Raw genomic sequence first — 14,537 nt, 5'->3', positions numbered from 1 at the left:
CGATCAACCCTGTGTGCCTTTACCCTTTTCATCCACCTACGTATCTGTCTTAATTTGTGTCTGCATACAAAGGTCAGAGTTGCCTTTAAAATGATCCAGAAAGGTCATAGACTTCATAGACTTCTCTCTGAAGGAGAGAAAGATGGGAGGTGGTGGAAATACTTTGAATATTGCATCTCAGCATTTAAAAAGCCATGACTATGCATAAGCTACCTGCATGACAGACCCCAGGGAGAGCTAGTAGACCTCCTAAAGGTTCCTTTTAATACCCTGAGGGGATAATATGCAGAGAGCAGCTCTTCAAACTGTACCTGCAGTTGTTGCATGACATGGGGTGACGAAAGTAATCGCTTTGAAATTAGACATGGTTTTGGGAGAAAAAAGAAAGCATTTATCTTGGTCAAAATTTGACGCTCATTTATTGTGTTTTTCAGCACCACTTGTGGATTCAAACTCCATCCACAGTGGGTCAGCCATGCTGATGCTGCTCACTGTGGTGTTTGTTGGTATAGCGGCATTCTTCATCTATAAGTTCAAAAGGTGTGTTCACTTAGATAAGAAAGTAAATTGCATTTAATTCACCTGTAAATCACAAACAATGAATCTTTGTTATTGATGAAAACCTTACACAGCTGCTTCGCTATCTCCCTGTCATAAGGAAAATCCCTTGGATCCATGTTGAGACTGAGGACAGTCATGAGAAGGAACCGGAGGTGATCAGTACAGTTGGTCAGAACGACAACATGTCCAAGGTCAAGCTCAGTGAGTTTCCCTCTCCAAAAGAACTCATGGAAAAGGAGCTGGAGGCTAGGAGCAGAGGTACTTAAACAACACATTTACAACTTACCACCATTAACACAGATTCTGTGAATATACAGCATTTTAAGCAGAGGTGGAAGATGTATTAAGATCTTTAAATTTAGTAAAAGTAGCAATACCTACATTTTAAATTCTCTTTAAAACTCCTGCATTAAAAAAAAACTTACATTAAGGGATACTTTGCTGATTTTAAACCAGCTCTGTCAAATTTGTGTTGGCAGTGAGTTAAGATGAACAGTGTGGGGCTTCCCTCCATGGCGCCAGTGGAGGTCTGTGTCATTTCGTGTCTCGGCAGATCTCCACTGCTCGAGCTCTTGCGCCGTGGAGGGAAGCCAAACACCATTAGTCTACACACACCTGCAACAAAGTTCTGACACAGAGCTGGATTTAAATCAGCAAAATATCTCTTAAACTAAAAGTGTGTAGGTATTTTCAAGAAAATGTAGTTACAGTATAAAGGTAAAAAAAGTCATAATGCAGCCACAAAGCATTCAGCAAGTATCAAATAAATGTAGTGGAGTAACAAGTACAAACAAACAACAAAGACCACATTAAATACAGAATAGTAAAATCTGTGTCCTGCTCAGACACTCACAGGAATATGTCATACTTTTGAAAATTGCATGCCTCAAGCAGTAACCAGATATCACCATGGCAAGTTAACTTCTTCATTGCTATGGCTGACATCCACCATGATGGCTTTTAGATCAGAACTCTTCAGTCCCTGCAGACACTGAATTATTTGACGTAGGTTTCGTTGCAGTGCTCCTGACAAAGACATGTGGGCTGCAGGCTGTTTTCTGGTCACTCAGCACTTTGGCCATTGTTCATTCCTCAGCTGTTTCTACCTTTCAAAGTCCTTGCTGATCTGAAACAAATTACATTATTTTGGTTGCTTTCTAAAGTGTTTACAAAGGGCAGAGCAGCATGGTACCTTTTGATTTGGTGCTCAGAGTAAATGAATTTACAAACGTTTAAAGATTTCATTAATGCTCTGAAGCTTGCTTTGATTTTTATCCAGTTTAATTTTGGCTCGGATACAAGCATGTTGTATCCATGTAGCAAGGAACATGATAAGATATATCTGCTACTGCAGGCTGCTGTCCATTACTCATTCATCTATGTTGAATATTGCCTGTATTATTCACTATTATATTAAATGCTACTACATTCTTCTGAAATAATACCAAATTATTTATTGCCTGTAGATCTTGCTCCAACTAGTGGAAACATGTCCCCTACCGGAGGAAAACATTAACCAGTTATAATTTAATTAATGTCTGGGTTCAGTGATTTTATGCGTTTTAATTTTAGTCCGAATGGCGAGAGAAGAAGGAGAAGAAGAATAGTCACTGATACTCAGTGCAACTAGAACCATGATCACATTTTATAAAGGTTAAACATGATTTGAACATTTAAAACAGAATTTGACATAATTAGAAAAAAAAGTAACGTAATGATTGATGTTAATACAAATTGGTTTTGAATGGTTAACATGAAGCTCACACGGGCTTGTGTTTCATAATAAGTAGAACTTTGCAGTTCAGTTGACACAAGGTCTTTTTAACCCTTGTGTTGTCTTCCTTTCAACCAGAGTTTTAAAATATAAAAAGTTTTTATCCAACATTTTTGTCAACACCTTTGTCGCTTTTCTGGATGTTTTTTAAGTTTTTTTGACATTTGTAGCCCTTTTTTTTTCATTTTTTTGTCCCCATTTCCACTGTTTGTGTGGATTTTTTTCTACGCTTTTTGACAGTTCAAAAAAAAAATCTTTTTCCAACATTTTTGTCATTTTTTACAACAAGCAGTGAACTGATCATTTATTTTACTTGTGAAGAGTGTTGTAGGGAACCATCCAAGTTATTTTTTCTTTTGACAATTTGGTTGAAAGAAAACCCCCAGTGTCTGATATAGAAGCTTTTTGAAAGTGGGTCAAATTTTACCCGAGGACAACAGGAGGGTTAAGCTTAAAAATACATTTAGGGCAAGGTAGGAGGTTGTCAGAACAGGTCTATGGAGCAATTGAGTTTATAATTCCCAATTGAAGAGACACAAAATAAATGATATAAGAAAAAGTGTTATTTACAAAGCCACAGTTCCCTGTACAGTACAGATATGAAAGGGCCAACTTTGAATAAACCAGTGTCTGCGCATTGTAAATGACCCCACTTTGCACAATGATCCTATCTTATCAGCCCTTGAGGCCATGGTCCTTTAAAACAACAGGTTTGTTTAAACCAATATGCATGTCTTATAATTAAATTCAAAAGATTGTATAACTCATTTGATCGTCAGGAAAAAAGGGTGACAGAGAAAGCAAGATTGAACTTTGAGTTATGTGGTTGGTTAGTTATTACTACAGCTCAAAATCAACGTCATTTAGATAAAGCAGAAATACCCTAGAAGTTGTGTTTGCAAAGAGTCTCTTTCATTATCATATCATCAAAACAAGCAACTTGTGATGTTCATGTGATAGCAAAGCAGTTGACTGTCCCTGTATTTAGTCAATTTTTTTTATTATTTGTTTGCATGTTTTCAGGAGAAATTGGAAGAAATATGGAGAGAATTGTTACAAGGGAATTCCCGAACTGTACTAATGTGTAAGACTCTGTTACCGAGTAAGTTCCTGTGTTACAATTGTGCTGAAATTGTTCACTTTGTTGGTTCAATTGTGTTCTTTTTTCAAATTAGTTTCACGCTGATATCTGCGATCATTCAAAGTAATGTTTTTTACCCACATGGATAGAGTATCTACTGTATAATACCTAATAAAGATCCATACACCGAGCCAGACTCTGAGGCCTCTAGGTTGAGGGCAGTGAATTGATAAAAATGGTTGATACTGTTACCCAGCACAAAATATCCAATTAGCATCAATATTCCCTTTCTCTACATCAGTACAATGGATGAATTGCTACTAGTCTTTTATGAATATTCAGCTGACATTGTGTACTGTTAATGAATGCTTTGCTGCCCTTGACAAATAATTTTTCTAGGATCATGTCAGGATGGGAAAAACAGACTGAGTTGTTGACATAATATACCTCATATGCTATTTGAAAAAGTTAAATGAGAAAAGCACCATTAATTAAATGGGTCAATACAAGATAAATAATGAATAAGCTTTACTTTATATGCGTAAAGGCTTGATCTACTACATTACAACATTTAGGCCAGTAGGCTATACAATTTGTCAAGTGTAACCTTTTAATTTTGTTTCTATACTTCTTTCTTCCTTCAAATCGAGAATAGATGGTACAACCCAAACAACAAAAGACTTGTCTGTTTAAGGCGGAACATGGCTTGCTTTGCCTCCATACCACAAAAATATAATTAATAGATCATTTAGTCATCATTTTATTACTTTAAAAAAACCACTTTGAGCCCTCAATAAACATTAACATTTACCGCCCAATAACTAGAGGTCTTTGAGTTGTGAGTATACACTAATGAATATTAATATAAAAAAGGAAATCTGACTGTTGAATGATTACTAGAAAGGCATCTGTAGTTGGTTTTTCTCTGTAAGATAACATGGTGCTTTCAATGACTGTTTCTCAGATGATGGTACCCTACAAAAATGTGATATATGGACATGAAAGCCTGGCCTTAGCATTGGAAATACTGTAAACTTGTACATAGGAGATGGAATGTAAATCCATACAGTAGTGCCATTCTACTTTAGCCAACTCACTGAACAGTAAGTAGTATGTTTCTTTGATCTTCAGTCTCAAAAGCTGTATGTCCTCTTTTTTATTTGATTTTTTACAGTAGCATGCCCTAATTATCTGTGAGAAAAGATATACATTTAGGGTGAGCAAGTACTGTAAATATATAATGGTTGGTTTTAAAGTTTTCACATTAAACAAATTAATATACACCTTGTCTAATAGTCTAGTTGTGCAATTGCCAAAACTTGTGCATGATCTATAATATTGTTCATTTTTGTCTATAATATATTAATTGTCTTGTTTTGAATCATGTTTCTTACTGTGAACAAATTGCCATTTTAAAATTGTTCAAAATAAATGTATTTTTATATGAAATTATGTATTTTCTATTATATAGTTTGTGTTGTAAGGGAAGCTTTACAGTACTATAGTTTACAATCTTTAAAAAAATGCCAAGCCAGACTCTCATTGTATGAGAAATGTCTGTTTTGACATGACATAAACCCGAAAACAAAGAGCTCCATGAAGCATTTTTACAACATTGTCACAATGTTATCTAAAACTCAGGTGCATTGTAGCAGCCACCGTATCAGTCTCAGCAGTACAGTTTTAATGATCCCTCAGAGGCTCTGAAGTCAGCTTTAATGGGCAGAAGTGTGATAACACCCATGTGAAGATTCCCATCTGACACTTTGACTGAGCTTCATTCTACCTCTATCAATCTATCACTCAAGTTGGCAGTTACAGTTGTTTTTTATTTAATGGGAACAATTACTGAGGCTGTATTCAAATGATAAACATTTTATAAAGAACTACTGGCGCTAAAATTGCTTATCCACCATCCTCAGATTTTGAAAAAAAAAACAAGCCTTTTACATTAAAATGCCCGAGCAAGGTTGGAGGACAAAACTGTGTGGCTGAAATGATTCTTCACAAAGCTGCTGCAACAAGGTCCTTGTTTCTGTTTTGCATTTTGTTTGCTACCACAACAGCTTTCATATCACACACCAATCTTCATCACTCCAACAGCCATCAACGCCCTGGGAGTCTTATTCTTGCTCCGGTTCTCAGTCTGAATTAACACCAAGGCCTTTCTCTAACTGCCCTGGGATGTTCGGTGGTGCACAATCAAATTGAACGGTGACAATCACTAATGGATGATTCGCTGCAGCCAGACACTGTAATGTAGCACTCAATGAAAGGAAACATACTCATCAATTTCACACTGTGGCTAACACAATATTGCTGTGGGTTATTGTTGTGGGACATTTTTAATTCAAGGTGTTACCCAGTCTGGGAAAATCTTTCTTGATTTTTTGTGTGTATGTGTGTGTGTGTCGATTTCCTGGAGAGGGGATAATTAATTTGTTCACAGTGGGAAAGCCAAGAAACTAGCCCATTATAATCTCTCCAGGCTACTTGGTGCACTTCAGTGTCCTCCCCTTAAGCCCCATTGCAAATGCTAAAGCCACAAATTTTGCAAAGTGATAGTGCCTGTCGAGTAAAAGTACCAATTTGATTCACCTTTATTGAAATTTGTTCTTTTGATCGACTAAATTAAAGGTCAAATTCAACTTTATGCAGCAGTCAACTGCATGGATTTTACCGGATCGAAGACAGCAGAAATAAGCTGTCTTTTGGGAAGTGAGTTCAACAACCAGCCACGCTGCATCAATGTTGTGTTTCTGCTGTATTCTGCAACCATGGTTTCCCTTACAAGATCAAATGAAAAACACAATATCTGCATCTGCATACCACTGCATAATCAATAACTTTCAATGAATGGGTCTTCTACAGCATCTGAGAAACGGAATATCCTGCAGTTCACATTTCTAACATTTCATTTTTTACTAATTAAGACATTTTTAATATCTTGGAAGAAGTAAAAAAACATGCAATTTTGTCCACAATTGTATTCACAGGTTGATTATTTGGACTTGACAAGAGTTTTGTTAAATAAATAACAATCACGAAATAAAACTCTTCTGACTATCAGTGTGGAGAGACAGTGTTTGCCTGGTGATAAGTAGGCCCACGAGTTCATTTATGCTTCAGGCTCAACGGCAGGATTGGAAGGAAGAAGTATGGAGAAGCCTCCAGTCAATTTGTCTTACTGACATATGATGCTGACAACACTTAAAAAGAAAAGTTTGATGAAGAAGAACTTCAGTACTTATCCCAAAGAGACAGCAGCTGACCAAAGCTCTGCGCGTAGGCTGAGCCTTGTTGACAGGTGATACGTCTTCTCTATCTCTGTGTCCCTCGCAGCAAAGGAGATGAACAAATCTGCAGCCTTTTGTCTGCTCCATCCTTGGGGGCAAACTGAGAACAGACTGCAGGCTCCTCTGTGATACTGTAAACTGAGAAAATGCCATGTGGAGGTGCTGGTATCACCGAGGTAAACAGTCCAGAATTAAGAAAAAAGGTGTAAAATGAGTTTCCATTCAAACCTGGGTGTTTCAGTGTTGTCATACTTGTAAAAAGGCACCACAACCTTCACAGTGAGATCAGTTTGAAAAAAAAACAACAAAAACATGTGAAATGTTTTCTAACTGAGTCAAGGAGCCCAAGTCTTTTAACTTTATGGTGGTGAATCTCAAACACAAACAAATAGCTAATCAATCTCAAACTAATGTATCATTCGTTCATTTATTAAATTAAATACATTTGTAGCATTTTTTAGTGTTTGCGGTTGTACTGCTTCTTTGTTAACGGGAATTATTCAAAACATTTAAATTTAGTTTCTTTATAGAAACCACAATGTACAAGAACTGCCCTGGGCAACAAAGCAGAAAATTAAGCATATGTTTAAAAGCCATTCCCTTGTTTAACAAGAAAATGTACTTTAAATGAAAATATAAGATTGACATTACAGTAATAATCTACATGAATGATTTACATGAGAGAGTGTATAACCTAGTTGTACAGTAAGTTGGTACACTGTGTATCATTCATTCCAGTGGCACTAACATGATTTATTTGAATCTCCTGAACAAGAAGGATTGCTCAGTTTCTCATCTACTGTATACACCTATCTAGTATATCCACTTCTCCATCTTCTGTCCTTTTTTTGTTATGACATACAGTATATAACATTTTGAGCGGCGAAGAGACAGGCTTGATGGAATACACAGATCTGGGCCTAGGAGTCCTCGTTCATCTCCTGGATATTGCAAGCTTTCATTTGATGAGAATATGGTGATAAGATTTTGGGATTGTACAGAGCTTAATGAATCTGCTTCCCTCACTGTCTTACTCAGATAAGCTATTTCCACAGTTAAACAAAGTAAACTTCACAAACACAGGCCCAAAGAACCAAAATAGGAGCATATTTTGAGATATTATTATACAGCACTTCTGTCCCGCTGTTTGATATTTTAATATTTGAGCAGATGCAGCTGTTACCAGATAAGACAAATAACTTTTACTTCTTCCATTATGGATGTACATTATTTACATAAAAAGATCAATGTCCTTGCAAAAATACAAGTATTTTCAGTCAAAAAGTGTCCCTTTTCAAGAAGCAAATATAAATCTGTACAGTCTCCTCAGAGGGATTAGGCAGCACAGTGTAAACTGGTCCATCCATGCATGGGTAGCAAAACACTTGAGACCATTCATTGTGACTGTGGTTTCATAGCTTGCTGGAAGTAACTGCCAAAGAAGATGTATTGCTTTCGAGTTGGTCATAGACTCTCAACATTAAAACACATGGGGCGCTTCATCAGAGAGCTTGATGTCTGTGTGAGATGGCAGGTAGCCTGACAAGGGAGAAGAAAGGAAAGCGACAGAGGAGGAATTTTATGTATCCATTTGCATACGGGGGTATTTTTGCAGGCAAACACATTTATCTTGGACGGGTCGATTGTTTAGCTACGGGTAGAAGTAAATCAACTGGAACCTCATAGATATTTCTTGATGAAATTGCTTTCACCACGCCGCTACTTTCCTGATGCATTAATTATTTTATTGGGTCAAATAATTCACCTAGACATTCTCATCACTTTAGCTCACACTTGTTTGTGCTTCACTTACCTGTGAATACTATTACCTTGCTGTGACAAACTCAAGTTGGCAAATCCATAAATATACTGCACATAATCATAACTATTTTGGCAACTCCTGTATGATAATACAGAGGGAGGGAGAATAGCATCAGCACTAAACAATAAGTGAATATCAAGTATCTCTTTCCCGTCAGTGAGCCTATACTTGTGACCAGTGTTCCTGTTCTCTAATGCGGTTTTTGATATACTTTCACAATATTTGTGGAAACTTTATTCACTGAAGGGTTAGGTCACACTATTTAGAAAAAACATGTTCTTACTCAACCCTGATATATAACAATTAGTATAAAATAACTTAGTTAGTTTGATAATTTGGGCCTTATGTACTTAAGTTGTGGGATATCTGTCTCTGTGATTCCTGCCACAACTCAAACACAAAGGGCATGAATTAAATGTTTGTGTTTTAAAAAATTCAACAGCAAGAAGTCTTTCCAGAAACAATCTTCTGGTTAAGGCACGGTCACATTAGCCTTCTGTTGGATCAGAACCAGGATATGGTGTCGAAAGTATGGTGTGGTAAAGAAATATTTTCAGAGCAATCATCAAACTGTAATTGAACAAAAAAAGTTGATTGCACATTGCTAGGTAGTTTGTTTTTATTGATATGTTATGCCAAACATTTGGGCTATGTCTAATGGGGTTACAAGACACTGCTATGTATCACACATAACACTTCAGATTAAATCACAGCCAAAACTCAAAGAAACATTACATGTAATTTTATGCTACCTCAAATTAAATGTGTTCATGTGTAAACTTCAAATTTGTTGTAATCTGAATATTAGAGAATAGAAATGTAATGCTACAAGCTTTAAGTTTGTCCTGAGCAAAGGCTTTTTTTTCCTTGTCTCACAGGCTTTCTCTAAGCAACTGGCTAACTTAAATGTTTTGTACGTGAATAATAGCCAACTCAAATCTTCTGTACTAATTAACAAGAATAATGACTGTATTTCTAAGCAGTGCATCGCTGTTTATGCAAATTTGCAAGGAAAAGTTTAAGAAGAGGGGCCAGGAGATTGCAAAGGAACATGAAAAACTTTTTACTTATCACATGCACAATATGGGCATCAATTGAAGGGATGGAAGTCTAATGTGACCATGCCTATATGGCTTTAATATTCATACTTTTCTGAAATTTTTTGATAGGAATGACTTTATAGTTATGAAATAGTTGGATACCTCACATAAAGCCACTACCACCAGATGCAATTTAAGGTAATATAGAGAATGATTTTTTGTCATTAGGATGAATTGGCCCTTTAAAGCTCCATTGTGTAACTTCTTGAGTTGATTCTTAGCAAAAAAAACGTTGAACTTTTACAAATATGTGCTCATTTAGGTGTAATAACTTCCACAAACTAATCAAAGTATTCAAGTAATATTAAAGTTTTATAGTTGCTTGGCAACTATAGCAAGGTTGTATATAATGCTAGAACGACGTGTAGGATACTTTCCTTCTTGTCAATGATAAAAGAAAGGATTGTCTACCTTGTAACATAAACGTAGTCATATGTTGTGATCTCACTAGCAGACAACTCACATAATGCAGTTGTAACAGACTAGCTACAGCTAGAACAGCTGCGTGTAAACAATGGAGATACTAAGAGCTATTGATACTGTTCATACTGCTCAGAGAAATATATTAAACACAGAACCCCCCATTGCTTCTCTTCTACGCTGTAAACATTGGATATAGTACCAAAATAATAGAAAACTTTTATTACACTGGTAAAGACACTCACAGACGCTAATTTTGCGTTGCCCCTTTTGTTGCATTGAAAAAAATGCAGGTGGCAATTAACTGACCTCTTTCAAAGGTGTAATACCACATACTGAATAATGACTTTGACAAGTGATGTAATTAAAAACAATGTAAAGAATAAACCTTCATTGTCCAACATAAGAATCTGAAAATAACAATGTGAATAATCTGAATATTCTCGAGGAATGCCTATAGTTTTAAAGGAAGACATAAGAATACCTCTGCCTTTTGAATCCAACTGTACATCCACATTATCCAGTGAGGTTAGCTTGTCCCCCTCAGGGTTTGGGATGGCTATGGAGGTCACTGTTGGGATGACCTCTTCTTCCTTGTCAGGCTGCTCTGCTGTATATTTGTTGATGCCCAGGATCTTCCTGTAGGTCATGCAGAGGGGGAAAAATGTATTTTTAAAAAGGCAAACTAATGGAAACCTGCCATCAGGTCTGTTTCACTAATGCTTTCACTAAGCATAATGTGTCACACTATTTTTAACTGTTAAAGATGGGAGAGGATTGCTTGAAAGCTAGAAACTAGGGCATTTTGCATTCCACAGGGCATTGCTCTCTCACTTTCATATTGTTCACCTCCGTTTTCAATCAATTTTTCATCCCCTCAGATGCACCCCCAATTCTGCTTAAAACTAACATCTTGTATTTCTAATTTCAGTCTCCCCTTGTGATTTTGTGCTGCAGCTGGTGCAATAACATTTGAAGCAGCTTTATAAATGAAAAGTTGATTTCTTAGTGTAGTAATTAAGATCTTGAGAGTTAAAGTTAAGTAATGTTTTACTTTATAATGAGTAAAATTTGACAAACCACAGAGGAACTTAACCATTCCCCTATGATTGGCATAGGATTACCTGCTGCCAAGGATGCTATTTACTGTATGTCCCTCACTGTATAATATATGTTGTCTCAGGACTTATCTCCTCAACCTTTCCTGCCATTCTGCAGAGTATGCCTCACCTTGGATGGTTTGTGTTTAGCATTTCCTAAAGGTCAACCCTCACATTGTCAGTTAGATGAATATTGATAACTGCAGGACTCTGACACCCATTCAGCCCTCTGGGAGAATTGATTAGACTGTCATTCTCTGTAATATTCTGCTGATTGAGACAGAGGGGAATTGTCTTATTCCTCAAGCTATTATTGTGTCGCGAGTGTCCATAACTCAGAAATATATGGAGTCTGAATACTTCTGGAAAGTTTAAGGAGTTCAGCAGTGAGGTGCTTGCTTGTAGATAATGGGGCCAACTCTGTAAAAACGCACACACACATACACACACACACACACACACACAAAACAATAACAACTATCTTATCATAGATTTCTGCAATGATGAGTCTGAAAATCTGAGTATTGGTCTCCACTCATTCTTTCACAAAGTTCTCCTGTGCCTTGTATTCAAAGACAATAAATAACATCCGGTGTACCGTACCTTTTAAACTTATATATTACAAAGACGGCCAAGCCCATGAGTACAACTGACACGAGCATGATGACTGCTGTGCTGCTGTGGCCACTGTCACCGCTGTCTACAAGAGGAGCTTTGAAGGAGAAAGAATGAAATGGAAATTGAGTACACATGCAGGCCGAATAAGGATAAATGCATATTCTTATGCGTTTTATCCGACATCAATATATGGACAAACAATGGAGCATCACCGCTGTCTTGTTATGCCAATAAAATTAAAACAATCATGACAAAAAGCTATCATAACTGCTCTCCAGGAAGTTTAAATATACAAACATAACACCAATAGAACAATAAAACACATAAAAAGTCAAGATTTTAGTTTACATTTGAAAGTCTGTTGAATAAGATGTGTTTTTCATGTAGACTCACTATTCATCTTCACTTCAAACCTGGAGGGATTGCCCAAAACTTGCCCTCAAATAACAGAGAGACAGCCACCTGAAATGAACCTCTCTCCCAAAAATGGATCAAACTACTATTTGTTCATGTAGGTGAGTGGCAGAGGCAGCAGACTCACCTGGAGACAGCTGCGTGGCAAACACATTCACCTGCAGCCCAGGTTTGAGTGTGAACTGGATGAGGTCTTGGTTCAAAGCACTTATCAGAATCTGAGAAAGCTATGAGGAGGAGTGACGGAGCAGAGAAGACTCGGTTAGCAGCGGCTGCACAGCAATATTCCACACTCATCAATATTTCAACTGCAGTCATTCCATCCAACAGTCTGAATTATGAATCAGAATTTTTTCTTCCTTCTAAAGAGGAGCAAATGTTGCTATGACATACAGAAAGCCAAACCTGCTGCACCAAAACCCGGCAGTCTTTTAATGGCGATGGAAACACTATCTTATAAAAGGGCAGTCTGCTTATAAAGTGGTAATGACATTTATAAAAAATAAGAATCATCTTTTACAATTTCAATCAAAACAGGGATTTCTTTACATGGTGATCTTTTTCAGCATACCTGATTTACCAATATAAAAGTTCTATGAGGCAGACCTATTCAAAATCAAAGTATGTTCTAATATCATAAAATTGATGCTTTAATTATTATTTTTTTTAATGTGCCTCAAGTTCCCATGCTTTTTACACCTAAATGAAGCAATCATTTAACAGGAGACCAAAATGCCTTCCCAGTGCCCATTTGAGTCCTTAGCCATGCCTCACTAATTCCGTCTCGCTCTTTCTAAAATCTTTCCACTGGTTAAAATTAGACTGCTCTACACAGTATGAATAATTACTTTTTGTTCTAGTGGCATATCAGGGTCAGTAAATCTATTACACATTTTAATAAGCTACTCCACACATGCACTTATTACCAAATGTATGTGTGCATGTGCGGGCGCACGCTCACTCAATGCATCCACATTGCAAATCATTCACTGGAGATGAGAGCGGTGAACTGAAGATTTATTACCCTATTGTCTGTGAGGTTCTGCCAGGTAATCAGACAGGCTTTAGATAAATACATCTCTTTAATTCCCAATCCAGGCAGCCTGCCCCAGTTTGTCTTCTTTCTCAATGCCAATTATATGATGCATAAATGTAATTAAATACCTATTAACTTAGTTCGAGACTGACTGAGAGCCAGCAAAATGATGTTTAGTTGTGATACATCTACGTCCTATCCGTTATGTTGAATAAATTAGCTTTAGTTTAGCTGGTGCTTAAAAAAAAAAAAAGTGCTGTTTTATTGTTTTGTTTACATATTTAATAGCTTTCTATAACATGATGAAAAATTAATTTGAAGAATGTATTTTCCCCTTAAGAAAGCAATAACAACCATGAAGCAAGCTGGCTTAAAATAATTAGGATTTTGTTGTGATTATCTAAAGGTTTATGCAAGTCTCTAAACTTCTAATGTCTACAACATGTACTGAGATGCTGTGTGAGAGTATTGTTTCATTGCTCTCATGGATGCTGTTTCTGAGTTTTTACATGGGAAGACATTGCCCTCTAGTGTTGACATTGTGCATTTCTTTTTAGGAGGGTTTGAAAATACAAGTGCTTGAGCAATAAAGACAAACAATGTCATTTTTGAATGCTTGGGGTCTGTGTAGTACAAAGAGTCAATCACGTTTTTTAGTCTAGTGGCATAGAACTATTTAATAAATTAACTATTTATTTTCTGTTTGGGGCAACCTCTAGCTCACCCAGTAGAGTCCTTGGCAGCAGCCGCATGCAGGTTTGAATCCGGGCTGCCGGGCCCTTTGCTGCATGTCGTCCCCCCTCTCTCTATCTCGCCTTTCCTATCGTCAAGCTATCCTATCAAATAAAAGGCCAACAAAATAAGCTAAAAAAAAAAGTTTGTGTTGCATTGTTAAACTAAATTATTAAAGTCGTAAAACCACAAATACAGTAAAATAGTAAGCAGTTCTCTGATTGGATGACACTGCAGGGAATCAAAGCAGTTCACTCAAAAGCTAAATAAGGAGGATGTCTTATGGAGCTATATGAGATGAGATGGGTCCTATGTGTCTGCATTCTGATATACTGTGTGTGGAGCTATAGGTAACATATTCCTCTTGTTCTCTGTTTCTTTTATCTCAACACACCACACCAGACTTCTTTGCATCTTTTACCCCAATTACTGCAAAGAAATGTACATTCTTCATCATTGCTGACCTTTTCCGAGAAATGATGTAGCATTTTCCCTACCCACCATCATTTTCCCTACCCACCAGCCAGTGGTGTCCAATCATTTTACCATGGTATGAAAATACATTTGCAGAGACTTTAAACTT

General features: G+C 36.8%; 2 protein-coding genes across 3 annotated transcripts in view; one reads left to right on the top strand and one right to left on the bottom strand.

The window, feature by feature from the left end:
* The window catches only part of sorcs3b (sortilin related VPS10 domain containing receptor 3b), a 39,525-nt gene extending 34,688 nt beyond the window's left edge, over positions 1 to 4,837 (top strand). The window contains exons 25-27 of one of the 2 annotated variants that reach the window (XM_034898696.1): positions 435 to 540; positions 659 to 819; positions 4,381 to 4,837. In XM_034898696.1, coding sequence (XP_034754587.1) covers positions 435 to 540; positions 659 to 819; positions 4,381 to 4,418 — 305 coding nt within the window. In that variant the 3' untranslated portion in view covers positions 4,419 to 4,837. Of the gene's footprint in view, positions 1 to 434; positions 541 to 658; positions 820 to 3,358; positions 3,876 to 4,380 lie in introns of those variants that run through there. The other variant, XM_034898695.1, reaches the window with a different exon arrangement.
* A 1,324-nt stretch (positions 4,838 to 6,161) lies between these two features.
* LOC117960538 (VPS10 domain-containing receptor SorCS1-like) overlaps positions 6,162 to 14,537 on the bottom strand; it is a 46,154-nt gene continuing 37,778 nt past the window's right edge. Inside the window, exons 24-27 of the mRNA XM_034898482.1 lie at positions 12,314 to 12,413; positions 11,758 to 11,866; positions 10,539 to 10,693; positions 6,162 to 8,251 (exon numbers count right to left, since the gene is read on the bottom strand). Of these exons, the coding sequence (XP_034754373.1) occupies positions 8,193 to 8,251; positions 10,539 to 10,693; positions 11,758 to 11,866; positions 12,314 to 12,413 (423 nt within the window). The 3' untranslated portion in view covers positions 6,162 to 8,192. The remainder of the gene's footprint in view (positions 8,252 to 10,538; positions 10,694 to 11,757; positions 11,867 to 12,313; positions 12,414 to 14,537) is intronic.

The sequence above is a fragment of the Etheostoma cragini genome, chromosome 17 (genome assembly GCF_013103735.1).
Source record: "Etheostoma cragini isolate CJK2018 chromosome 17, CSU_Ecrag_1.0, whole genome shotgun sequence".
NCBI lineage: Eukaryota > Metazoa > Chordata > Actinopteri > Perciformes > Percidae > Etheostoma > Etheostoma cragini.
The sequence above is the reverse complement of the archived record's forward strand: the minus strand, read 5'-3'. Positions and strand labels throughout refer to the sequence as shown.